Source organism: Chrysemys picta, chromosome 5 (assembly GCF_011386835.1).
Source record: "Chrysemys picta bellii isolate R12L10 chromosome 5, ASM1138683v2, whole genome shotgun sequence".
In the NCBI taxonomy this organism is placed as follows: domain Eukaryota; kingdom Metazoa; phylum Chordata; order Testudines; family Emydidae; genus Chrysemys; species Chrysemys picta.
In genome coordinates this window covers 144,017,850-144,044,155 of record NC_088795.1, presented here as the reverse complement: position 1 = coordinate 144,044,155, position 26,306 = coordinate 144,017,850, and the positions used below count along the sequence as shown (strand labels likewise).

General features: G+C 55.9%; 2 protein-coding genes across 2 annotated transcripts in view; one reads left to right on the top strand and one right to left on the bottom strand.

The window, feature by feature from the left end:
• LOC135984057 (N-acetyltransferase 8-like) overlaps positions 1-26,306 on the top strand; it is a 436,601-nt gene that overhangs the window by 38,810 nt on the left and 371,485 nt on the right. The window lies entirely within an intron of this gene.
• LOC101946587 (N-acetyltransferase 8-like) lies at positions 2,209-9,633 on the bottom strand. Its single transcript, XM_065598465.1, has 2 exons — positions 7,394-9,633; positions 2,209-6,510 (listed from the first exon to the last, which is right to left on the bottom strand). The coding sequence occupies exons 1-2, from the start codon at positions 8,014-8,016 to the stop codon at positions 6,276-6,278; spliced, it is 858 nt and encodes a 285-aa protein (XP_065454537.1). The 5' UTR covers positions 8,017-9,633; the 3' UTR covers positions 2,209-6,275.

Sequence of the window (26,306 nt, the reverse complement as noted above, 5' to 3'; positions counted from 1 at the left end):
CGCTGCTGAGCTAGTAGGAGAAATAGGATGTGCCAGGAAAGGGGGGTCCTGGTTCCTTGGGCTCTTGGCTTCTCTCCTCCCCGGCCTGGGCAGCGCCTCTGGCAGCTTGTGTGATGATGCGGTTCTGGCGGGACCCAACTGAGAGTGCCAATTCAGGACAAATTGCTTAAACAGGGTAGTTACAGCCCAAGGCTGGGGGTTTTCCACCTCTAAGGCACCAAACCAGCCAGGCAAAGAGGACTTTGGTTTCACCCCACTGGCTAACCACAAGTCACACAAACAATTCCCTTAGACACTTCAGTTTCCCAGTATCACCACCAGTGCCACTCGTTATGGGGACAAATGGTTATGAAAACCAATATCCCAATATACACAAAAAAGGTTCTCCTGATCCCAAAGGACCAAGCCCCAGACCCAGGTCAATATACAAATCAGATCTTTCCCACAAATCACGCTGTTGCCAATCCCTTAGAATCTAAAATCTAAAGGTTTATTCATAAAAGGAAAAAGGTAGAGATGAGAGTTAGAATTGGTTAAATGGAATCAATTACATACAGTAATGGCACAGTTCTTGGTTCAGGCTTGCAGCAGCGATAGAATAAACTGCAGGTTCAAATCAAGTCTCTGGAATACATCCCCAGCTGGGATGGGTCCTCAGTCCTTTGTTCAAAGCTTCAGTTTGTAGCAAAGTCCTTCCAGAGGTATGAAGCAGGATTGAAGACAAAATGGAGATGAGGCATCAGCCTTATATAGCCTTTTCCAGGTGTAAGAACACCTCTTTGTTCTTACTGTGGAAAATTACAGCAAAATGGAGTCTGGAGTCACATGGGCCAGTTCCTGCATACTTTGCTGAGTTACAAGGCATATTTGCCTTCTCTTAATGGGTCCATTGTATAGCTGATGGTCCTTAATGGGCCATCAAGCAGGCTAGGCAGAGCTAATTCCAGCTTGTCTGGGATGTCACCCAGCAGCATAGCATAAGTTTGCCATACAGACAGTACAGAACCAATATTCATAACTTCAATACAAAACTGATACACACATATAGACAGCATCATCATAACCAGTAAACCATAACCTTGTCTTAGACACCCCATTTGACCCCCTTTATACAAGATTTGGGTGCCACTACAGGACCTTGGTTGCAACAATGATCTATATGGTCCCAGTTTATGTCAATAACGTCACAGCTTGGCACCGAGGACACATGGAGCAAAGAGCCCAGGTTACAGCCGTGGAGAGAGAGAACTGAAACAGCCCCCACGCCTCAGCTCTGCCGGTGCCCCTCACTCCCGACCCACAGCCCCTGCTAGCCCAGCCCTGGGCTCCCCCCAGCTCTGCCAGGACCCCTCACTCCCGACCCACAGCCCCTGCTAGCCCAGCCCTGGGCTCCCCCCAGCTCTGCCGGTGCCCCTCACTCCCGACCCACAGCCCCTGCTAGCCCAGCCCTGGGCTCCCCCCCAGCTCTGCCAGTGCCCCTCACTCCCGACCCACAGCCCCTGCTAGCCCAGCCCTGGGTTCCGCCCGAGCTCTGCCAATGCCTGCCTGGCGATTTACGGGTTGCACACTGGCTCGGCAAGGCTGGGCAAGCTATGCCCAGATCCATCCCTGTGCCCCTGAAATTCTGACCAGAACGAGCCCCTGCGCCCCCAAGATGCCCGAGGCTTGCTGAAGCGAACGGCGTGAAAGCAGGGGTTGAATTGGATGCCATGGGCCGAATCATATAGCTCCAGGGGCCTCAGGGGGCAGGATGCATTTTGCCAGGGGCAGGGACTGTGTTGGGAACAGCTCAACCCCACCCTGGCTTTGAACCCTGCCTGCCTTTAGGGGGCTGGGGCTGGGAGGCCCATGGGCCAGCACCTCATCCAGTGGAAGGAGGGGGGAGGGGTGCACGTGCCAGCTTCACGGTTTGAACCCGGGTTTCAAGTCCCTCCTTTGCTCCCCGCTGAGCCAGCCGTGGTGGGCGTAGCCCCTCGACTCCTGCGCCCGTAGCCAGCCCCCCAGCCGCTCTCCTGAGCTCCGGGCGGGGATGTCTGCAGGATCATAGTGTGCTGCTGTAACACCGGGGCATGTTTACAAAGGTTAAACCGGTTGGGTGCCTAACTCCCATTGACCTCGATGGGACGCACGGGGGTAAAGCAGAGCCACCACGCTCCCGGGCTCGTCTGGGCCCAGCTCGTTGGTGTATCAGCAGCCACCTGGCGCCCCTGCAGCCCCCTGCCCCTGTGCATGCTGCCCGGAGGTGGGTGAAGCACCTTTGCCCTCGCTTCGCAGCCCCTGCGGGGTGCTGGCATTGCCTGCTTCCGCCTCCCGCGAGGTTTGGGGCTGGCCCTGTCTAGGATCCTCAGCTGGTCCCCATTGCGCTGGTGTCTGGGCACCTCCCACCCTTTAGTATAGAACATAAGTGTGACTTGCACTTCATGTGATGTTATGAAAATATGCTAATGAGTGAATATGATGTAACTGGAATATGCTTCATGCAAAAGGTCTCTCGTAAGGGACCATTACAAAGCTTATAATCTACTGAGTGTGTTCATCCTATTTGTGTAAATGTATCACTCTTGTATCTATAACTAGGAATATGAAGTATACCTCTGTGGTCCTATTGTAGTTATGCAAAGTGTGGGTCATTAATGGTGGTTTAGAATCTTGATGGCGCCCATCAAACAGGACAATTGACTGTAGAGGCTCTGTTTACTTGCAGGCCTTCCTGTGAGACAGGTCGGGAAGAATGAAGGCTTGGGGGTCTCACAGGACATGTGACCAAGTCACCTGGTACTGGAATCCATCTTAAACCTGGTACTTTTCCATTTAGAAGGAGGGATGGGGACCCAAAGAGAAAAAAGATTCCCGCCTTGGGCCAAAGCCATATAAGGGGGTGGAACAGAACAAAGGGGGCTGCAGTCATGAGAAATCCCCTAGCTACCACCTGAGCTGGAACAAGGACTGTACCAGGGGAAAGGATTGGGCCCAGACTAGGAAGGAGTCTGGTCTGTGGTAGAAGCTTATTGGAACATCTCTGAGGGTGAGATTTCATCTGTAATCAGTTTATTAATGTATTAGGCTTCGACTTGCATGTTTTTGTTTTATTTTGCTTGGTAATTTACTTTGTTCTGTCTGTTATTACTTGGAACCACTTAAATCCTACTTTTTATATTTAATAAAATCACTTTTTGCTTATTAATTAACCCTGAGCAAGTATTAATACCTGGGGGAGCAAACAGCTGTGCATATCTCTCTATCGGTGTTATAGAGGGCGGACAATTTATGGGTTTACCCTGCATAAGCTTTATACAGGGTGAAATGGATTTATTTGGGGTTTGGACCCCATTGGGAGCTGTGTGTCTGGGTGCTGGAGACAGGAGCACTTCTTAAGCTGTTTTCAGTTAAGCCTGCAGCTTGTGGGGGACGTGGTTCAGACTTGGGTCTGTGTTTGCCGCAGGCTAGCGTGTCTGGCTCCAGCAGGCAGGGTACTGAAGTCCCAAGCTGGCAGGGAAAACGGGCTCGGAGGCAGTCCCAGCACATCAGGTGGCAATGCCAAGGGGGTCTCTGTGACTGAACCCATCACAATGGTGTAGTCGAACAGGATCTGTGCACAGTTGATTGCTTTGAGACACTGGTAGTGATTTAAAGTGAGTTTTAAGTGTGGTGGCCGGAGAGCAGATGAACTGGTTACTGGTTTGTTATTTTCTGTTTGCTTATTTCGGGTGAGGGATATAGGGACAGAAAAGGAAGCAATATGAGTGAGAGTGAAGTTCAGAAGAAGCTGGAACTGCACAGGTTGCAGATTGCCCAGAAAGGCTGAACACTGGGCCCTGGGAAAGTCCCTGTTAACTGAGAAGCCCCTGGGCTGAGTGAATCTCAGTTCCAGTGAACTGCAGACGGGTGTGGCCCAACCTCTGGGTCTGTGCTGACAGGAGTGTAGGGACGCCTGTTCTGACATGAGGGGGTTCTCTGTGGTATCCCAGCCCATCGAGTGACAGTCTCAAGGGGAGATAAATGGAAATTGACGTGCAGTTTGCCCAGGAAAAGGCTGCCATGGAGGTAGAAGCAGCGAGACAAATGGCTGCCCACCAGCAAACCCTGAACTTAAAAGACAAAGCAGTTGAGGCCCAGAGAGAAGCACAAATAGAGACCCAGAAGCAGGAACTGGCTGTTATGGAGTGGAAGAGGGGCACAGAGACATGGATCCTGGAGATGGAAGTTGGGGTCCTGGTGACTGCTACAGTGGAAACAGACCCCAAGAACTGTATAGCTGGAAGCAAGCCCAACCTGAGGGGGGGGGGCAGTACAGACTGCTGGGGAACACCACCATTTACCTCTCTCCACTCTGAAAACTGACCATTTATTCCTACCCTTTGTTTCCTATCTTTTAACCAGTTACCAGTCCAGGAGAGGACCTTCCCTCTTATCCCACGGCAGCTCACTTTGCGTAAGAGCCTTTGAGGGACCTTGTCAAAGGCCTTCTGAAAATCTAAGTACACAATATCCACTGGATCCCCTTTTTCCACATGCTTGTTGAGCACCTCAATGAATTCTAGTAGATTGGTGAGGCATGATTTCCCTTTAATAATAGCATCTCTGTCCTCACACCCCGTTGTAGGCAAGGCAGGGCTGCTCGCCCCAGCACAGTCAGGGACTGAGGCACAGAGCGGCTAAGTGACTGGCCCTAGGGCACCCAGGCAGGCTGTGGCGGAGCAGGGCATAGCACTGGCATCGCCCCAATCCGAAGCTAGCGCCCTAACCATTGCACCGTGCAGCCTTGAGCTGGACAGGATTAAAACCAGGCATTCCTCCCGCTGCGGGGCCTGCTCTCCACCAGCCCCTGGGGCCCGGCTCAGCGGCTGCAGGAGTCCCTGGGGAGAATCTGATCCTACAGAATCCTGGCTGCTGTCTGGTGACAAGAGTGCAGGGCTTTCCCCCTGGGCGGCACCACCCAGCCGAGGACCCCAACGGATTGGCACCTCCCAGCCCCTGTGTGGTGTGGGGGCTCTGGGGTGCTGCATGGCACTGGCACACCAGGCCATTGGGGTCATGCCGCTCTAGGAGACCCATAGCTCTGGCTAGCCGCCCACGTCCAGTCTCAGCTGCCCTCCCCTGGGTATGTGCCCAGCCGGCTAGCCTGAGCTACTGCAGCCACACGGCTACTTTTAGCCCGCCAGCTCAAATCAGAGCTAGCACGTCTCCGTCGACTGCCCTGGGAACCAGCCGCCCAGCTGTGCCCATAGCGCTGAGGACACGAACCCCCAGACAGAGTTGTGTGCTCCGGCCAAGCGGGGCGTTCACACCCTCGCTCGTCTCCTGCCACGGCTGCTGCTGCAATCGAGACACCTCGCACTGCCTGGACACGGGTGAGCGAGCGGGGCTGTCGGGGAGGTGCCGAGGACTCTGGGCTGCGAGAAGCAAGAGCAAGTGAGCATGTGCACCCAGGGCTGCCACGTGCCCGGCCCACATGGGCCAGCAAAGAGAGGTCGATCTGGATAGGGTCCGGCTCCGAAAGGACATTGCACAACTAGCGGGTTCAGAGGAGGGCAACGGGGACCAACAAGGGCCTGGAAAAAACTGTCCCATGAAGAGATCAACGAGCCTGGGCTTGTTCACTCTTATCCATCTCCTTTCTAAGGTGATGTGCTCAACATGAATAAAAGAACGAATGGGCTACAGAACGAAGATCCAGCGCTTCTGTTCTCCTTGTCTCAGGATACACCAACAAGGGGACAGCCAGCGAAAGCGAAAGGTGGGACATTGTAAACTTAGCAAAGGAATTGCCTTTTCCACACAACACATAGCCAGCCTGTGGAACTCACTGCTACTGGATGTTGTGGGGGGTGAAGAAATTGGCAAGATCCAAGGATTGGACATTTCTGTGGGTGACAGGAATGAGACACGAACGTGTCAAAGAAGAGTGGGTGAAAATTCAAATGAACCTTCACGGAGGTTTCCTTGCCAGGGTCGCCTGGTTCTTTAGGGGTCCGGGACCATCTAGGAACCACTGAGCAAATGTGGGTGAGTCTGATCCCGGCCGGCTCAGCTCCAGGGGTGAAGTTCAGATCCAGGGGACCCAGGTGGCTGTGGGGAAGGGGGAGCCCCTGGGGGAACAATAATCCCAAGCCAGCACAAGAACAGTGTCACGCACGTGAGACTTTTCCTCCAAGCTCAGTTTATTTTTTAACCCAAAAGGTAAAAAAGTAGCAACTTGCTGGGAGTTAATTAACAAGCCAGGCAAAGCTCCCAGCGGCTGAGCAGGCAGGGGAAGAATCGCCCCCCCTGAGCCTTCAGCGAGACCCTGGAATCTCGTATCGGTAATAGAAGACGGAGAACTGCAGGAAGCTGGTGAGGAGCGATGGGGACCTCTGCGAGACCCTCCGGAAGCCCATGCTCTCGTACAGCTGCTGGGCCGAGTAGTGAACCATGGAGGTGGAGAGCACGACTGCACTGTACCTGCGTTCCTGGGCGAAGCGGATGACCGTCCTGCAGAGCGCCCTGGTGATGCCCCGGCCCCGGTGCTCCCTCCTGTTAGGATAGAGATATTCAGGCCTGTCTGCAAAGACCTACACTTTAAGAATTTAGGTGTATTTTTATCACTAAGCTAGTTATAGAGGTATAAAAGAAAGAATCAAAATCACTGTCTGTCTGTGTAAGGGACAGTCTGAGGCCTGGTTCTTAGGCTAAGGCCTTCGGCTAAGCAGCAGAGGCAGCCATAAACTGGGAAGTGAACGGTCATATCCTCACATTCCAAACCAGTCACATGGAAATAAGGTGCTATTGGGCTGTTAGGAATACAATCCTGTCCTGATATTCCCATCACCTCCAGAGAAAGGGAAGAGCCTAGAAGATGTAAAAGGAAACTTAGTTTGATTGGATCCTGTCTGGCAAGAACTCACTTATCAATAGCTGGGATGTCAAATCCTCATTTCTGTATTGTTCTATCACTGTAGTCTCCACTTCCCTATTGTTTGTCTGTATAATCTCTGTCTGGTTCTGTGATTGTTTCTGTCTGCTGTATAATTAATTTTGTTGGGTGTAAACCAATTAAGGTGGTGGGATATAATTGGTTAAATAACCATGTTACAGTATGTTAGGATTGGTTAGTTACATTTCAGGAAAATGATTGGTTAAGGTATAGCTAAACAGAACTCAAGTTTTACTATATAGTCTGCAGTCAATCAGGAAGTAAGGTGGGGGGAATGGGAACAGGGGATGGGAACAGGGACACAGGCAAGGCTCTGTGGTGTCAGAGCTGAGGAAGGAAACTGGAATCAACTTGCTTGCTGGAAGTTCATCCCTATAAACATTGAATTGTTTGCATCTTCGGACTTCGTGTATTGTTGCTCTCTGTTCATGCAAGCAGGACCAGGAAAGTGAGAGGGTGAAGGAATAAGCCCCCTAATACCTCTCCACGGACATACGCTTTAGTTCCAGGGCGTGCCCCCTTTCTGAGGGGAACTCCGGCAGGACAGCCCCCACCGCACCCACCACCGCCCCCTCAGCCCCTGCCACCCAGAGACAAGAGTCTGCTGCCTCCAGGTAGGTTCTCCGGATGTCCAGTAGGTTGTTGTGAAGAGACTGCTGGATGTAATCGGTCCAGAGAGACCAGATGCAAAACCAGGCCCCAGTGAGAGCGAGCAGGAGAGCCAGAAGGGAGACCAGGAGGGACCCGGAGGCCGCGAGCACCACCAGGAACAGGCCCAGGAAGTGCAGCTGGGTCTGGGGACACTTCAGCATGTAGATGAACGCAGCAGGAGTGTGCTCCATAACCCCATGGCCGAACATGGTGCACACGGCCTCGTAGTCACCGTCCTCGTACTGCCGGATGCGGTACGGGGCCATGGGGCCGCTCAGCCCAGGCACACTAGAGCAGACAGAGATTAAATCAGGGGAGCGGGTTGGGACATTCCTGATCCACCGGCCACTTCCCGCAGTGCCCCTGGCTTCTCGCTGCACTGGACTACCCCCACCCTCACTGACTCCTGGCAAACACCTGTCACGCCTCCACCCACCGCCCTGCCATCTCATCACCCCCACTCCCAGCTACCTCAGCACCCACCCATCAGCCCTGCCCTGCGAGAGGAGCACCAGGTATGGTTTGGGGACGGGGGGAGACAATCTCTCGCAGGGGCTCAAGGTAGAGGGGCTGAGGAGCAGGGCAGGGGGCTTCACTAGGCAGACGCTGCCTCTTTAAACGCCAGCCCTAGCTGGCGACAGGCTGGCCATGGAGGTCCATGCCCCACGCTCTCAGCAGCTCCCCAGATTAATGGGCTGTGATCCTGTCTGGAAGGGGATGGCAGATGTTTGTGGATCAGTGTCACGTTATTGATTTGAACCGGGACCATATAGAAGCAACCAAAGTCCTGTAGTGGCACCAAATCGTGTATAAAGGGGGACAAATGAGATGTCTAAGACAAGGTTATGGTTGGCTGGTTATGATTATTCTGTCTATATGTGTGTATCAATTTTGTAGTTGAAGTTATGAATATTGGCTCTGTACTGTCTGTATGGCAAACTTATGCTATGCTTCTGGGTGACATCCCAGACAAGTTGGTGTTAGCTCTGCCTAGCCTGCTTGATGGCCCATTAAGGACCATCAGCTATACAATGGACTCATTGAGAGAAGGCAAATACGGTTTGTAACTCAGCAAAGTATGCAGAGACTGGCCCATGTGACTCCAGACTCCATTTTGCTGTAATTTTCCACAGTAAGAACAAAGAGGTGTTCTTACACCTGGAAAAGACTATAAAAGGCTGATGCCTCATCTCCATCTTGTCTTCAATCCTGCTTCTTACCTCTGGAGGGACTTTGCTACAAACAGAAGCTCTGAACAAAGGACTGAGGACCCATCCCAGCGGGGGATGTATTCCAGAGACTTGATTTGAACCTGCAGTTTATTCTATCACTGCTACAAGCCTGAACCAAGACTTTGCCATTACTGTATGTAATTGATTCCATTTAACCAATTCTAGCTCTCATCTCTATCTTTTTTCTTTTATCAATAAACCTTTAGATTTTAGGTTCTAAAGGATTGGCAACAGCGTGATTTGTGGGTAAGATCTGATTTGTATATTGACCTGGGTCTGTGGCTTGGTCCTTAGGGATCAGAAGAACCTTTTTTCTTTTACTGGGGTATTGGTTTTCATAACCATTTGTCCCCATAACGAGTGGCACTGGTGGTGATACTGGGAAACTGGAGTGTCTAAGGGAATTGCTTGTGTGACTTGTGGTTAGCCAGTGGGGTGAAACCAAAGTCCTCTTAGTCTGGCTGGTTTGGTTTGCCTTAGAGGTGGAAAACCCCCAGCCTTGGGCTGTAACTGCCCTGTTTGAGCAATTTGTCCTGAATTGGCACTCTCAGTTGGGTCCCACCAGAACCAGCATAGTTACAATCAGCGTCTCCCCCTCCCCCAGATCCACACCCAGAGCAGCTCGCACTGCAGTGGTCCCGTCACTCTCGTCCCCTTGCCCAGCGCGGTACCTCCCCAGCGGGAGAAGACAGCCGCTCTGTATCCGGGGCCTTTGACCCACGCTGCTGGGAACAAAAGACAATAACCATCGGCTGGGACCAAGCCCACGGGAAGCTCCTCGACTCCATGGGGCACTTCCTGGATTCCCTATTCCTCCTCTACTCTTTCACCATCCCCAGCAAGGAGCAGGGCAGGGGGCCCAGCCCTGGGATGGGAGGGGAACCCTGGGCAGCAGGAGGGGTTGGGAGACCCCAGAGGGGGCAGGTGTCAGCTGGATAGAGAGGAACGAAGGGGTGGGAGGGAAGGGGTGGGAGCCCCGGTGCAGGCACACAGCTCGGGGATTGTTTAAGGCACGAACGGGCATAATCCCCCTTCACAGCCACTTCGCCAGGCCCCCTGGAGCGTTCATTGGGCAGTTGGATTTGTCTCCCCCAGCCAGTGATCACAACGAACAGAAAAACATTCGGGAAATTCTCCCCGGCCTTGTCGTGGGCGTACGTGAGCCGAACCCAGCCCCCGCAGGAGGCCAGCAGCCATCCCAGGCAGCTGCCGGGTGGTGAGTTGGGCACTGACCCGGGAGCCGGGCACTGCTAGTGACGGGGGCAGGCTGCTCAGTGCCTCCCTTTGCACACCTGGCCTTGCACATTAACACTTCCCTGGGGAGACCCCGGACGGCCTGACTCCCAGCCATGGGCTCTAACCACAGGCCCCTCGTGCTGCTCAGAAGCTCGCCTGCTCTGGGGCATGGTGAGCGACGGCTGCCCTCGGGGAAATGCTCCATGCCCGGCACAGGGGAGGGCCTGACGTGCGCCGGATCCCCTCGGTTCGGCCTGGCCCTTTGCCTGGGGCTTCTCTGTCGACTGGGAGCTGCTGGGGGCAGAGCCTGTCTGGCTGCGTGTGTGCAGGACAATGGGGCGCCCAGGCGCTGCGGGGGTCACACACACCACGAATAGTGTCGGTTGCAGGTGGAACTGAGGTGGGGGTGGGGGACATGAGCAAACTGGAGTCACAGCCCTTTCCCCCCCCTCAGTCCCTCTTGCCCAGATACGGGGCAACAAGGGCCCACTGCTGACTCATATCCAGCTTCTCGTCCACTGTAATCCCCAGCAGGGCTGGCCTTACCATGAGGAGAACTGAGGCAGCCGCCTCAGGTGCCAGACTGTGTCTGTGTGGGGGCATCACTAGGACCCAGAGTGTAGAAAATTGTGTCTGCTGCTGGTGCATCTGTATTCTCTCTGCTCGAGATGCACAGAGATGGTGGAGTGCTGGGCTGGAGGAAGGAGGGCACAAGAGACAGAACAGGCAGGCAGGAGAAAAGGGGACAGGGAATAATAGAAAGCAGCAGGAGCTGCAGGGAGAGAGAGGAGGAGGAGTCTCTTATGTACCTCTCCAGCACCCCCAGGAGCCTGGATTGATTCACACCAGCTTCTCAGGGAGCTTCCTGGTTCCTGCTGCTTCCCTGAACCCCCTTGAGGAGAACAGGCAGTCAACTGAAGTAGGAGGAGCCAATTAGGCCCTTAAGATGCTGATATCTTCCCTCACTCAGGCCCTGCTACCAGCCTGCTTATTTGTTCCCTTCAATTGAGTGTTGAGAGCCTGTAGAGGTTCCGGGGTGGGGCTCGTCCCTCACAGGGGCGGCTGGGAGCCAGGCCGCCCCGCTACAAAGCTAATAACAGTTCACAGCTCAGGCCCTTGGGCAGGGATTGAGCACACAAGTAACAGTTCAGAGCTCAGGCCCTTATGCAGGGAGGAGGAGAGACTGCCACCCGGCGCGGGGTGGCAGGGGGGAACACAGGCCCACCCACTCCACTGTGTTCCAGCCCGGGGCCCTATCCGCAGCAGTCCATCGTCAGTGGGGATCCTGACCGCAACACACTGACATGGGTTCGGGGTCTGCTATCCCCGGGCCACTTCCCATCTCCTCCTCCATGGGTACCTGACATCCTGAGTCTCGTCTGCCGTGTCCCAGATCATGGGCTTCTCCGGGCCCCGAGCGCTGGGTAGATCGGTCGGTTCCTCCGGACACTCGGCGGGGGTGAGCTCAGGCCGCTCCTCCGGATACCGGGCTCGGGGTCGGCTCGGCCAGTCCTCCTCCGGATACCGGGCCCTGGGCAGGCTCGGCCAGTCCTCCTCCGGATACAGGGCTCTTGGCAGGCTCGGCCAGTCCTCCTCCGGATACCGGGCCCGGGGCAGGCTCGGCCAGTCCTCCTCTGAATACCGGGCCCTGGGCAGGCTCAGGCCAGCGGGAGCTCGGGCACCAGCGTCTGTCCTCTCCCGCTGCCGGGCAGCTACTGAGCGCTGTGGCTTGGCCTTTATACTTCCTGTCCCGCCCCTTCACTTCCAGGGGTGGGGACAGGCGGTGGTGGCTCCGCCCACTCTGGCGGCTGTTCTGGCTCGTCCCTTACAGGGGCGGCTGTGAGCCAGGCCGCCCCGCTACACGGCCCCCCCCTCAAGGCTGGTTCCCGGGTACCGGGGACAGACTCTTCCATACCCCCTAGGCGGGAAAGGAAGTCGGCGTTCGCGTGGTCTTTCCCGGCCCGATGGCAAACGGTGAAGGCATAAGGTTGCAGCGCCAAGTACCACCGTTGCAGCCGCATATTATGGTCCTTCATGCGGGCCAACCACTGGAGGGCAGAGTGGTCGGTGACCAAGATGAAAGGGGCTCCTAGGAGGTAGTAGCGCAGGGCGTCACAAGCCCACTTCGTGGCTAGGGCTTCCTTTTCCACCACCGCATAATTCTTCTCTCGGGGGAACAGCTTCCGACTGATGTAGAGGACTGGATGCTCTTCCCCGCTGACCTCTTGGGAGAGGACCGCCCCTAGGCTCACCTCCGAAGCGTCCGTTTGCAGGACAAAGGCCTGGTTAAAATCGGGGCTATATAAGACTGGCTCTTGGCAGAGGCTTGTTTTGAGGGTTTGGAAGGCCTCGTCGCACTCGCGGGTCCAGACCACTTGCCGTGGGCTTTCCTTCGTCAAGAGCCCCGTTAAGGGGGCGGCAATTGCCGCAAATTGGGGGATGAAGCGTCGATAATACCCCGCCAGCCCCAGAAAGTGGCATACCTGCCGTTTCGTGGCGGGTGGGGGGCAGGTTGCAATGGCCTGCACCTTGTCCACCAGCGGTTTTACCTGTCCATGTCCGATAGCGTACCCCAGATACTTGGTTTCTTGTCGGCCGATGCAGCACTTCTTCGGGTTGGCCATTTGCCCGGCTGCCCGCAGGGACCTCAGGACGGCTGCGACCCTTTCTAGATGGTTCTCCCACTACGGACTGTAAATGACCACGTCATCCAAATAGGCCGCCGCGTAGTCTTGGTGGGGTTGGAGGAGGCGGTCCATCAGGCGCTGAAACGTGGCCGGGGCCCCGTGGAGACTGAAGGGCATTCGGGTAAACTGGTATAAGCCCTTAGGGGTGGCGAATGCAGTTTTCTCCCTGGAAGTAGGTTCCAGGGGGATTTGCCAATACCCCTTGCTAAGGTCAAGGGTCGTGATGTAGCGGGCTCCTCCTAACCGGGCCAACATCTCGGCTATCCGGGGCATGGGGTAGGCATCAAACTTGGAGATGGCATTCACGCGCCTGAAGTCGATGCAGAACCGTTGGGAGCCGTCGGGCTTCGGTACCAGCACGACTGGGCTACGCCACTCGCTGTGCGAGGGTTCAATCACCCCCAGGTCCAGCATCGCCCGTACCTCCTTATCCACGACGCATCTCCGGTGATATGGCAAGGGCCTGGTCGCGCCACGAATAACCACCCCCGGCTCCGTTTGGATCCTATGGTACACCAGGGTGGTGGCTCCCGGTTGGGCCGTGAAGGTGTGAGGGAAGGCTCGTAGGAGGCACCGGGTTTGCTTGAGTTGGTCCTCCGTTAGGGTCTCCCCAAGTTGGGGTTCCTCAGGGTCCTGGGTATGGGCTATCTGGGGCCCTAGCTCAGGTTCTGGTGGGTAGGGGTTAATCAAAAGCGCTTCCCGTTCCCGCCAGGGCTTGAGCAGGTTGACGTGGTACCGCTGTATCCTCTTCTTCCGATCGGGCTGGTCGATCTCATATGTAACCGGGCCCACCTTCCGGACTACCTCATATGGTCCTTGCCAGCGAGCCAGAATCTTCGACTCACTGGAGGGGAGGAGGAGTAATACCCGGTCTCTGGGTAAAAAGTCCCGTGTTTGGGCGTCCCGGTTGTACGTCTGGGCTTGCGCCTCCTGGGCGGCTTTCAAATTCTCTCGGGACCAGTCTCCAGCCTGCTTAAGACGCTCTTGGAGCTGGATCACGTACTTGAAGAGGCCCTGGGCCGGTGAGGGGGTTTGCTCCCAAGTTTCCCTCATTAGGTCCAATAGGCCCCGCGGTTGACGGCCGTACAGCAGTTCAAACGGCGAGAAGTTCGTCGACGACTGGGGGACCTCTCGGACTGCCAGGAGCAAGGGCGGGAGTAGCTGGTCCCATCGCCGAAGGTCCTCCTGGGGAAACTTACGGAGCATGTCTTTTAGGGTCCGGTTAAACCTCTCGACCAGTCCATCAGTCTGGGGATGATAGACTGACGTCCGCAGTTGCTTGACCCCCAGAAGCTCACACACCTGCCGGAGCAACCGCAAAGTTCGTCCCTTGATCCGTAAGGATTTCGTGGGGTAGGCCGACGCGGGCAAAAACCTTCACCAGCTCATCGGTGATCGTGCGGGCTGTAATGTTCCGGAGGGGAATTGCCTCGGGGAACCAGGTGGCATAGTCCAACATCACTAAGATGTATTGAAACCCCGCTCTGCTCTTGGGAAGAGGCCCCACCAGGTCCATGGCCACGCGCTCAAAGAGGGTCTCGATTAGGGGCATCGGGATCAACGGGGCCTTGGGAGCCCGCGCCGGGGCAGCCAACTGGCAACCCGGGCAGGAATTACAATAATTCTTTACCTCCTGGTACACCCCCGGCCAGAAGAAGCGTCCCAAAATCCGGGCCAGGGTCTTCTCGTGACCGAGGTGTCCAGCCGCGGGGACGTCGTGGGCCAACTTCATGACGGACCGTCGATGACACCGGGGAACGAGGAGTTGGGTCTGGGTCTCCCCCGTGTGGGGGTCCCGTTCGACACGATACAGGCGCTCCTGCCGCAACTCAAAGTGTGGCCACTGGGCCGCTCGACCAGGGTCGAGGACAGTCCCCTCCGACACGGCCAATTGTTCGTATACCCGCTGAAGTGTGGGGTCGGCCCGTTGATCCCAGCAAAAGTCCGTGGTGGGTGAGGGATTCTCCCCTGCTCCTGGGGAAGCATTCTCGGGTTCTCCCGTCGAGCTGGTTGTCTCAGGGGCTTCTCTCTCCTCTCCTTCGCTCTCGGGGGCCTCCCCTTCTAAGGCTGGCATGGCCCGAGGGTCGTTTCCTGCGTGGCAGCGGAGGATTGCTGGAAACTCCGGCCAGTCCCGACCCAGGATCACGGGGTATGCCAGTCATGGGGCAAGTCCCACCATCATTGATCGGGTGACCCCCTCAATCGTCAGTTGGGCCCGGGTACTCTGGTAGGGCTGGATGTCCCCATGGATGCACTGTAGGCGAATTTCACCCAGTCGGGCGCCCGCCGGGGGACCAAAGTGTCGGCGGACTAGCGTCTGTCCGCAGCCCAAGTTGAGGAGGGCCACCGTCGGGTATCCCTCAATGACCACCGGTACGGTGAGCTTAGCCGCTTGAGAAGGACGGGCACGAGCCTCCCCTGCACAGACCTGACCAAAGGTACACTCCAATCCCGGGCAATCCCTCTGGAGATGGCCGTACTCCCCGCAGGAGAAACAGGGCCCCAGGGTTGCCCGTCCCGTCCGGAGCCGAGTCCCAGAGTGGTTTCCAGGAGGACTTCGGTGGTCTCTTCGCCCTGCGGGGATCGGGATCCGAGTGGGTCGCCTGGGCACCACCGGGGCACGAGTCCAGTCCTCGGTTCCCCGGGAGGAAACCCGTAAATCCGCTCGAGCGGGCGCCCCTTTCTTCTTGGGGTTAGGGTGCTCTGCCCCTGGTGGGGCTACTCGAACTCCCGGGCCTATCGGCATTTCAGCCGCAAGGAAGTCCTCCATTAGTGAAACGGCGGCGGCCAGGGTTGCTGGCCGGTGGCGGAGGACCCAGGCCCGTCCCCGTGGTGGAAGAACGTGGGTGAACTGCTCCAGCACCACCTGCTCCATTAACTCTTCCGACGTTCGGCGCTCAGGCTGCAACCACCGCTTGCAGGTTTCCCGGAGTTCCTGGGCCACCCGTCGAGGCCGGGCCCCCGTGGGGTAGGTCAGACTCCTAAACTGCTGGCGGAAAGTCTCGGGGCTCACATCCAGGGCATCCAGAATGGCAGCCTTTACTTGGCTGTAGTCTTGGGCGGCTTCCACCGACAGGCCTCGATAGACTGTCTGCGTCGTCCCAGTCAAGTACGGGGCCAAGATGGAAGCCCATAGCTCCGGGGCCCAGCCGGCGACGGCGGCCACCCGCTCGAAGGTGACGAGAAAGGCTTCCGGGTCATCGCTGGGTACCATCTTCGTCAGCCGGATCGGGGGGCTGGACCGTGTGGTCCCGGCTGCGCCTCCTGGCTGTGCCTCTCCAGGTCGGGCCAGCGCCGCTGCGAGCTGCTGGAGACATTGCCGCTGGAAGTCCTGGTGCTGGGTGATTAGGTCTTGAACGAGCTGGTTCCATTGCGTTCCCAGCTGCTCCACGAGCTGCTGCTGTAGCTGTGCGGCCTGCTGCTCCTTTTGCTCCTTTTGCTGGCTGGGAGCCAGGCCGCCCCGCTACAAAGCTAATAACAGTTAAGGCTCAGGCCCTTAGGCAAGGATTGAGCACACAAGTAACAGTTCAGAGCTCAGGCCCTTGGGCAAGGATTGAGCACACAAGTAACAGTTCAGAGCTCAGGCCCTTAGGCAAGGATTGAGCACACAAGTAACAGTTCAGAGCTCAGGCCCTTAGGCAAGGATTGAGCACACAAGTAACAGTTCAGAGCTCAGGCCCTTAGGCAAGGATTGAGCACACAATTAACAGTTCAGAGCTCAGGCCCTTAGGCAAGGATTGAGCACACAATTAACAGTTCAGAGCTCAGGCCCTTGGGCAGGGACTGAACACACAAATAATAGTTCAGAGCTCAGGCCCTTAGGCAGGGAGGAGGAGAGACTGCCACCCGGCGCGGGGTGGCAGGGGGGAACACAGGCCCACCCACTCCACTGTGTTCCAGCCCGGGGCCCTATCCGCAGCAGTCCATCGTCAGTGGGGATCCTGACCGCAACACACTGACATGGGTTCGGGGTCTGCTATCCCTGGGCCACTTCCCATCTCCTCCTCCATGGGTACCTGCACATCCTGAGTCTCGTCTGCTGTGTCCCAGATCATGGGCTCCTCCGGGCCCCGAGCACCAGGTAGATCGGTCGGTTCCTCCGGACCCTCAGCGGGGGTGAGCTCAGGCCGCTCCTCCGGATACCGGGCTCGGGGTCGGCTCGGCCAGTCCTCCTCCGGATACCGGGTTCTCGGCAGGCTCGGCCAGTCCTCCTCCGGATACCGGGCTCTCGGCAGGCTCGGCCAGTCCTCCTCCTGATACCGGGCTCTCGGCAGGCTCGGCCAGTCCTCCTCCAGATAACGGGCTCTCGGCAGGCTCGGCCAGTCCTCCTCCGGATACCGGGCTCTCGGCAGGCTCGGCCAGTCCTCCTCAGGATACCGGGCTCGGGGTCGGCTCGGCCAGTCCTCCTCCGGATACCGGGCTCGGGGTCGGCTCGGCCAGTCCTCCTCCGGATACCGGGCTCTCGGCAGGCTCGGTCAGTCCTCCTCCGGATACCGGGCTCTTGGCAGGCTCGGCCAGTCCTCCTCCGGATACCGGGCTCGGGGTCGGCTCGGCCAGTCCTCCTCCGGATACCGGGCTCTCGGCAGGCTCGGCCAATCCTCCTCCGGATACCGGGCTCTCGGCAGGCTCGGCCAGTCCTCCTCCGGATACCGGGCTCTCGGCAGGCTCGGCCAGTCCTCCTCCGGATACCGGGCTCTCGGCAGGCTCGGCCAGTCCTCCTCCGGATACAGGGCTCTTGGCAGGCTCGGCCAGTCCTCCTCCGGATACCGGGCTCTTGGCAGGCTCGGCCAGTCCTCCTCCGGATATCGGGCCCTGGGCAGGCTCAGGTCCGCGGGAGCTCGGGCACCAGCGTCTGTCCTCTCCCGCTGCCGGGCAGCTACTGAGCGCTGTGGCTTGGCCTTTATACTTCCTGTCCCGCCCCTTGACTTCCGGGGGGCGGGGACAGGCGGCGGTGGCTCCGCCCACTCTGGCGGCTGTTCTGGCTCATCCCTCGCAGGGGCGGCTGGGAGCCAGGCCGCCCCGCTACAAAGCTAATAACAGTTCACAGCTCAGGCCCTTGGGCAGGGACATAACACACAAGTAACAGTTCGGACCTCAGGCCTCTTATGCAGGGATTGAGGAGAGACGGCCACCCGGGGGAACACAGGCCCACCCACTCCACTGTGTTCCAGCCCGGGGCCCTATCCGCAGCAGTCCGTCTGCCGCGCAGTCAGTGGGGATCCTGACCGCAACACACTGACATGGGTTCGGGGTCTGCTATCCCCGGGCCACTTCCCATCTCCTCCTCCATGGGTACCTGTTCCTCCTGAGTCTCGTCTGCCGTGTCCCAGATCATGGGCTCCTCCGGGCCCCGAGCGCTGGGTAGATCGGTCGGTTCCTCCGGACCCTCGGCGGGGGTGAGCTCAGGCCGCTCCTCCGGATACCGGGCCCTGGGCAGGCTCGGACAGTCCTCCTCCGGATACCGGGCCCGGGGCAGGCTCAGCCAGTCCTCCTCTGGATACCGGGCTCTCGGCAGGCTCGGCCTGAGGTGGAGTCATCTTCGGTCACCGCCGCTCCCAGGGCCAGGGGTTGGGGCTGCTGCTGGATCCCAGCCCTGTTCATCCTTCGGCTTCGCCTTGGCCCTGGCACGAGCTGGGCTCAGCCCGGGCTGCCGCTCCACTCCCCTCTCCCCTCCCCTGGCAGGAAGCGGCGCAGAGAGGAGGAGGCAGAGGCGGGGACAAGCCGAGGAGGAGCGGACCGCCCGGGCGCCATGTTCCCCCGTCCTCTGCAGCCGGAGCTGGGCCGCGCTACCGGCTCCCGCCTGAGGGGGGGTGGCCGCTTCCCGCTGCCCGCAGGAGAGCGGCGTGAACAAGCCGAGGAGCAGCCCGTCCTCTGCAGCCAGGGCAGGGCCGCGCTACCGGCTTCCGCCGCTCTCCCGCTGTCAGCGCCCACCCCCCAGGCAGAGCCAGTAGCACGGCCCGGCCCCGGCTTCAGAGGACGGGCCGCTCCTCGGCTTGTTCACGCCGCTCTCCTGCGGGCAGCGGCCACTTCCCCCCCAGGCAGGAGCCGGTAGCTCAGCATTTTGCCGCCCCATACATTTTGCTGCCCTAGGCACCAGCTTGTTTAGCTGGTGCCTAGAGCCGCCCCTGCTTCCAGCTAGTCAGAGCGCAGGTGACCTGGCAGCTACTGCAGCATCCATATCTCCATCTCCAATGGGTGTAACCAGGCACATTCCTGAAGAAAAGTGTAGATCAGAGAAGGGTGTGATGGAGGCGCAAGAAACTGCTGCTGAGTTTAGTTCCTTAAGTCTAGATGATCCAGGACTGTGGACCCACTTGAGCAGTAGCCTGAGGGACTTCCTTGTACTGCCTGGGCCACAGCAAGCGAAAAACTTCATGTTCTCCAAGGACAATGAAAATAGAAGTTTCCATCCAACACATTACTGGCCTGAAATCCCAATGGTGACAAAGTGGAGAGGCCGTGGCTTATGTACTCAAAAGCCCAGAATGCTGCATACTGTTTTTGTTGCAAACTCTTCCAGTCTAATGTTCCAGCCACATTGGTTACTACAGGAACAAAGGCCTGGAAAAATCTGGCTAGAAATCTGGCATGCCATGAGAAGGCAGCAAATCACCAGAGAGCATTCCATAGGTGGAAAGAGCTTGAGATGAGACTAAGGTTAAAGGCCACCATAGATGCTCAGCATCAAGAGAAGATTGCATCAGAGTCTCTTCACTGGAAAATGTTCTGAAAAGGCTCATTGCCATTGTGAGAATGCTTGTTACCCAAAACCTAGCACTGCGTGGCACTTCAGATCAGCTGTATGTGCCAAACAATGGAAACTTCCTTCAAATTGTGGAGCTGATGGCTGAGTTTGATGCTGTGCTCCAGGAGCATCTGAGAAGAGTCACCACCCGAGAAATGTACACACACCACCACCTTGGAAAAACAATTCAAAATGAGATCATACAGTTGCTGGCAACAAAAGTCAGACAGAAGATTGTGGCAGATCTGAAGTCAGCAAGATGTTACTCTGTTATTCTGGACTGCACACCTGACATCAGCCATACAGAACAAATGACTTTAATGGTGTGTTTTGTAACAACAACAGAACCTAGTGAAAATGTCCCTGCAATGGTAACGGTCAGAGAGCATTTTCTAGAATGTATTGACATTGATGATACTACAGGAGCTGCTATGACAAATGTGCTTCTTAAAAAGCTGGAAGATACGGGAATTGCGATAGCTGACATGAGACGTCAGGGCTACGATAAAGGTGCCAACATGAGAGGAAAGAACAGATGTTACCAGATCTGCCCATTACTTTGGTGTCTGCTCATTTATTCGGGTTACTTTTCGGGGGGGTTCTGTAATTCTATCAATGTACTGCTTGTGTCACGTGTGTTTTCATACGGAGCTCTACTCCTCCCTTCTGCAAGTCCCCTCCCAATGGCGCTATCCTGCAGGACCTAGGTTCCCTAGGCCTGGGTTCCTCCAGCCCCGGAAACGGATGCACACCCACACACACACACACACACACACACACACACCCATATATTAACAGAGCGAGTCCGAGCAGACCGGGTCAATCAGCACTTTCAAGCTGCCACCCTTATGTGTCCCAGATTCAGCACGTCCCTATCCCCACTCTCCCATCACAATTGTAATGTACAATAGGGCCGGTGCAACCACTAGGCAAACTAGGCGGTTGCCTAGGACGCCAAGTGCTTGGGGGCGCCAAAAAGCGGCGAGTCCCAGTCACGGAGGAGCTGGCGTGGCGCAGGGGGGCAGCAGCCCTGCAAAGGCGGCGGCGCCACTAGCAGGGAGCAGCCGCGCCCCCTGCCCTCCCCGCAGGCTGCAGCAGATGCATGTGGGCGGCGCCCCCCGTGCGCCCCCCGGCTCCCCCATCGCTGCACTTGGGCTCTGCAGCTCCTGGGCATGTGAGCCACCACCACCGGGGCGCGGGGCCCTGAGCCTGCTCCCGGAAGCCGCAGAGCCCGAGCGCGGTGAGGGGGAAAGCTGGGGGGTGCACGGGGGCTGCCGCCCGCATGTGCATCTGCTGCAGGAGCCCGACGGGGGGGGGGTACCGGGCCACAGCCTGGGCTGGCGTGCTCCACGGTTCCCCCCTCACCGCACTTCGGTTCTGCGGCTCCTCCAGGTGAACTGCTGCCGGCGCCACTGCCCCTGCTGGAGGGCTCCAGTGATCTGCAGGGACAGAGGCAGCGGGTGGCATCTGAGCGCGCAGCCGCCTCCTCCCCGGGCTCCAACTTTCCTGGCTCCCGCCGCTCTCCAGCCCGTGCACCCCCGGCCAGGCGCTTCCCCCGCGCAGCAGCAGCCGGCGCTGGGGAGAGGGGAGCAGAAAGTTGCTTCGGGCCCTGCGGTTCATGGAGCTGGGAAAGTTGGCGCCCGGGGAGGAGGTGTCTGCGAGCTCGGATGCCGCCCGCCGCCTCTGTCCCCAGAGCCCAGCTTTGGCTCCTGCCCTGGGGGAGGCAGCGGGAGGTGGCGCAGGACTAGGAAGAATGCTACTGTGGACCGGGGCCACCAGGCAGACTGGGGTTCCTGGGAAATGTTCCTGACCATCACCGTCTGCCTGGCTTCGCAGGAAACCTTCGCAGCGCCGACCTGAACCTGGGAGTTGTAAGTTGCAGCCACTCGGGGTCCCCTTCCCCACATGTTGCATGGGCCAAGCCTCCACAGCTCAAAAAACTCCCTAGACTTTCTAGTTGTATTTCCCTGTATGGATTAATCTGGGATATCTATTAGAAAACAACCTATCTAAAAAGTTATATGATTAAATACTTGATATTTGCATTAACCTAACTTTCAAAAATATGCCCCAACTTTTTTTTATTTGCAGTGTTTAAATCAAGAAAATAATTCCAGCTGCAATGATGTATCCTGCTCTTTAAATTGTTCAGAAAGCCACAGCATACAAAGAAATTAATCAGCAACAGAAGTATTGGGAGCATAAGCTTTCGTTCAGATGAAGAAGTGAGGTTCTTACCCACGAAAGCTTATGCTCCCAATACTTCTGTTAGTCTCAAAGGTGCCACAGGACCCTCTGTTGCTTTTTACAGATTCAGACTAACACGGCTACCCTCTGATACTAAAGAAATTAATGTAGCTAACATTTTAAAAAGTAATTCAACACAGCCACAAAACTAGGAAAATCATGCCAAGATGGTTGGTTTCACACTTCCCACATAAGGAGGTGATTAGTAAAGTAAGAAACACATATTATGCATAAGCAGAGTCAATATCACATAGAAACAGAAGTTTCAGTAAATATTAGTTTAAACTTAAAGACAAACTTTACAATATGAAATCATATGGGAGGGGTCTATTGTATAAAGAACATTTCAAAAAAGCACTTTTCAGCAGTTGCTGGAAAGTTGTCAGGTCATTTTTAAGTAGAGATGTCAAAGGTCTGCAAATCTGTTATTGAACTTATTACTATGAACACCTGAAAAGGACCAGGGTGATGGGGTTTAGCTACAGGGACACATGATTTTATACAATCCCTTATGCTGTCACATTATTTAAAAGAGACAAAGTGGATGAGGTGAGATCTTTTATTGGACCAACTTCTGTTAGTGAGAGGAGCAAGTTTTCGAGCTACGCAGAGTTCTTTTTCAGGTCTGAAAAGGTACTAACAGTGTCACAGCTAAACACTAGATCTAACAGATAGTTTAGCACAAGTAGTTAGCACATATTCAAGGGGACCAGTCAAGGTGAAGTAGCCCATTAACTCCCTTGTAATCCCAGGACAAAAGGGGAGATTAGTGGGTTGCAAATTGTTGTAATTAACGATAAATCCAGTATCTTTATGAAGATCATGCTTTTTAATGTCTAGCAATGTTTTGAATTCACACTCCCAGGCTCATCTTTTGAAAAGTGTTTTGCAGGTTTTCCTTTGAGGATGAGGACTGATAGGTCAGATATTGAGTGAGTTTCTGGGGGCCCAACTCATGAGTTCTGAATATTTGAGGTTGGCAATACTGAATATTACATCATGTCACCAAAGAAATTTAAGTCAAGGTTTCTCAAACTTTTTCACAGGCAGCATCTTAATACAGTTATTGTTTCATGGGCCAAATCCTCCCTCCATGTATTAATTCGAATGAACAATGCCATATTATGCAGTATTCATTTTTGAAAGTTTATAAGTGATGCTCCGGGGTAGAGGGGGAAGGGGAGAGGGAGGGAAGGAGAGTGGGGAGCGCAAGGTGGAAGTTTCACCTAGGGTGCAAATCCTTGCACCGGCCCTGCTGTACAATCTGTATGCAAATGGAGATGTCTTAATCTTGTCACCCTTGTCAGGAGGGGTCTAGGTGTGTCTCCCAATGCCCTTCACTGCTCTCTGCAAGTCTTTTCTCTGATCGGTCTTGGTTCCTGTAATAGTTGCCAGTGGAGAACGCAGCTTCTCCAAGCTGAAGTTAATAAAAACACATCTACGCTCCACAATGACACAGGAGAGGCTGGTCGGCCTTGCAACCACCTCAACAGAGCATGAGCTGGCCCAGACTGTGGACCTTCAGGAAGCAGTTCAAATCTTTGCAACCAAGAAGGCACAGAAAGCACCACCTTGATTATTCAAACAGATAAAAATGCCAGTGTTTACTATGCAGACAAGAAAAGTTACATTTGCTGTTCAGGCGTTTGAAAGTTATTTGTTACTTAAAATTTTTGAACAAGATATTTTAAGTTGTTAGTTCTCCTTTAATGGGTAGGTAGCAGAGCAGTACCATGAGAGGAGTAGGACAGGAAGAAGGCAGAATTGAGACCTTTCAAAGTTTTGGCCCAAGCGAGGGGACATGGCGGGGAGTGGGGGAGCCAACTCCCTCAGCACCCTCAGATGCAGCGCATCCGGCCCCGTGGACTTGTGCATGTCCAGCTTTTCTAAATAGCCCAGAACCTTTTCTTTCACCACTGAGGGCTGCTCACCTCCTCCCCATACTGTTCTGCCCAGTGCAGCCGTCTGGGAGGTGACCTTGTCTGTGAGGCAAAAAAAATCATTGAGTACTTCAGCTTTTTCCTCATCATCTGTCACTAGGTTGCCTCCCGCATTCAGTAAGGGTCCAGTGGCGTAGCCAGGGTCTAAGTGTAGGGGCAGCAAACATAAAAAAGGCGCTCCCGCTTGGCTCCTCCTCTGGCCACGCCCCCGGCTCCTCCCATTTCCCCCCCAGATTAACCCCGGGGCCCGGCTCAGGACTCCTGCAGGCTTCCCGCGGGTGCAGATACCCCCGTCCCCCCACGGTCCCGGGAGAGTCTCTCCTGCCCAGCCTGCTCTGCAGGTGTCCCCCGCTGGGCTCCACCGCCCGGCCCCACCCCGCTGGGTCCCGTTCTCCCCGCTCCGGGTTCCAGGCTCCTGCGCTGCGCCAGGGCCCCTCGTCCAGACAGCGCGGCCTGCGCTCCTGCCCAGCCTCTCGCCCGGAGGGGACCCCCCAGTACAAGGCACCAGACCCCTGCTGCTCCCCTTCTGTCCTGCCCCCCGCCTGTCCCCGGCTGATCCCAGCCCCGGGCCGCGGGCGGATCCCGGCTCCAGCTCCGGGCGGGGAGCGCTTGGCCGCCGAGCCCTGAGCCGCCGCAGGAGGTGGCTGCGCCGTGGCGATGTTGGGGCCACGTGGGGTGCGATGGCTGAGGAGCCGGCCCCCTCGCTCCTCCGGCCGCGCCTGCCGCCCTCCCCCCTCCTCCGGCCGCGCCTGCCGCCCCCCCCCCCTCCTCCGGCCGCGCCTGCCGCCCCCCGTCCGTGCTCCTCCGTCCGTGCTGCCCCCCGCGCTGGCCCAGCAGGTGCGCTTTTCGGAAATGTGCTGAGGGGAAGCAGCTGCTTCCCCTGCACCCCGCTAGCTATGCTACTGTAAGGGTCCCACACTTTCCCTGACCACCTTCTTGTTGCTAACCTACCTGTAGAAACCCTTCTTGTTACCCTTCCCATCCCTTGCTAGCTGCAACTCCAATTGTGCTTTGCCCTTCCTGATTACACCCCTGCATGCTCGAGCAATATTTTTAAACTTCTCCCTAGTTATCTGTCCAAATTTCCACTTCTTATAAGCTTCCTTTTTGTGTTTAAGCTCATCAAAGATTTCTCTGTTAAACCAAGCTGGTTGTCTGCCATATTTGCTATTCTTTCTGCACATCGGGATGGTTTGTTCCTGCGCCCCCAATAAGGCTTCTTTTAAAATACAGCCAGCTCTCCTGGACTCCTTTCCCCCTCAGATTAGCCTCCCAGGGGATCCCGCCCATCAGTTCCCTGAGGGAGTCAAAGTCTGCTTTTCTGAATCTGGGACCAATATTACAGGGTGAACATGAAGCAGTGACCTACGTGAGGCTGACCATAATAACTCAAGGACTTTTCTGGCCTTTTCTTGTCTTAACATCGGGGTAGATTCATAGATTCATAGATTCTAGGACTGGAAGGGACCTCGAGAGGTCATCGAGTCCAGTCCCCTGCCCGCATGGCAGGACCAAATACTGTCTAGACCATCCCTGATAGACATTTATCTAACCTACTCTTAAATATCTCCAGAGATGGAGATTCCACAACCTCCCTGGTAGGCACTGACCAGCCGACTTGATGCATATTTTCCAACGGCTCAAAGCCGTTCCTTCTTGCTGGCCAAGAAGGATGGCTGACAGGATGGAGAAGACAGTTATGATATTCCTTAAGGGTCGGGTGGTTTACCCTTCCACTCTCTGAGCTGTGAGGAGTGAAACCATTTCCGCCAGGGTTTCCTATTTTTTCATTTAGGATTTCTACCTGATAAACCTTGGGGCTGGCCCGATTCCCAACAAAGCAGGGCCCATCCCAGGTGTGTGTCAAAGAGTGCTCCTTTGTGAAAACTTTCATTATGTTACTGGTTGGCCTAGTTCCCATATCAAAGGAGGTTTTCCCCAGCCTAGTTTGTTGTCTGTGTTTTGCTGTACTATGCCTAGCTGTGTTGCCACTTGCTTGTGCAAAGCAGCTATTATCTCCGCTAAGGCTTGTACCCATTCATCCGTTACCCCCTTCCCTTCCCAGGCACTAGGCAGTTCCACTCCCAACCACCAACTTTCAGGCATGCGCATTTCTCTTCCAGTTATTCGTTTAAAGCGAGTGTACCCATGGATCACCTTAGAGCCTCTTAGAGCCATTAAGACGATTGGTAGCTTTTCATCGCAACCCCTCCCTGAGCTCTTTACTTGTTTTCTCAAAGCTTCCTTTAGTGTGCGATTGGTTCGTTCAGTTTGTCCAGAGGACTCAGGGTGTCCAGCTATGTGGAAACATTGCTAAAGGGCTAAAGGCTTACATAGTTCTTGCATAACATCTCCCACAAAATGGGATCCCAAGTCTGAATCCATTACTCTGGGAATTCCCATTCTTGAGAAAACTGTGCTAAAGAGCTGTTTCGCAGGGACCGAGGCCGTGTTGGTTTTAGTAGGGATAGCTTCCACCCATTTGGAGAAGGGATCTACTATTACCAGGCAGTATTTATTCCCTCTACTCGGGTGGGCAAAGGGCCTATGTAATCTGTCTGAATCCGGGAGCAGGGACCCTCTCTTCTTTGGTGCCCCAATGCATTCGTTTGAACCAGGTGATCAGCATTAACCATGGCGCACTGCAGACAGTTC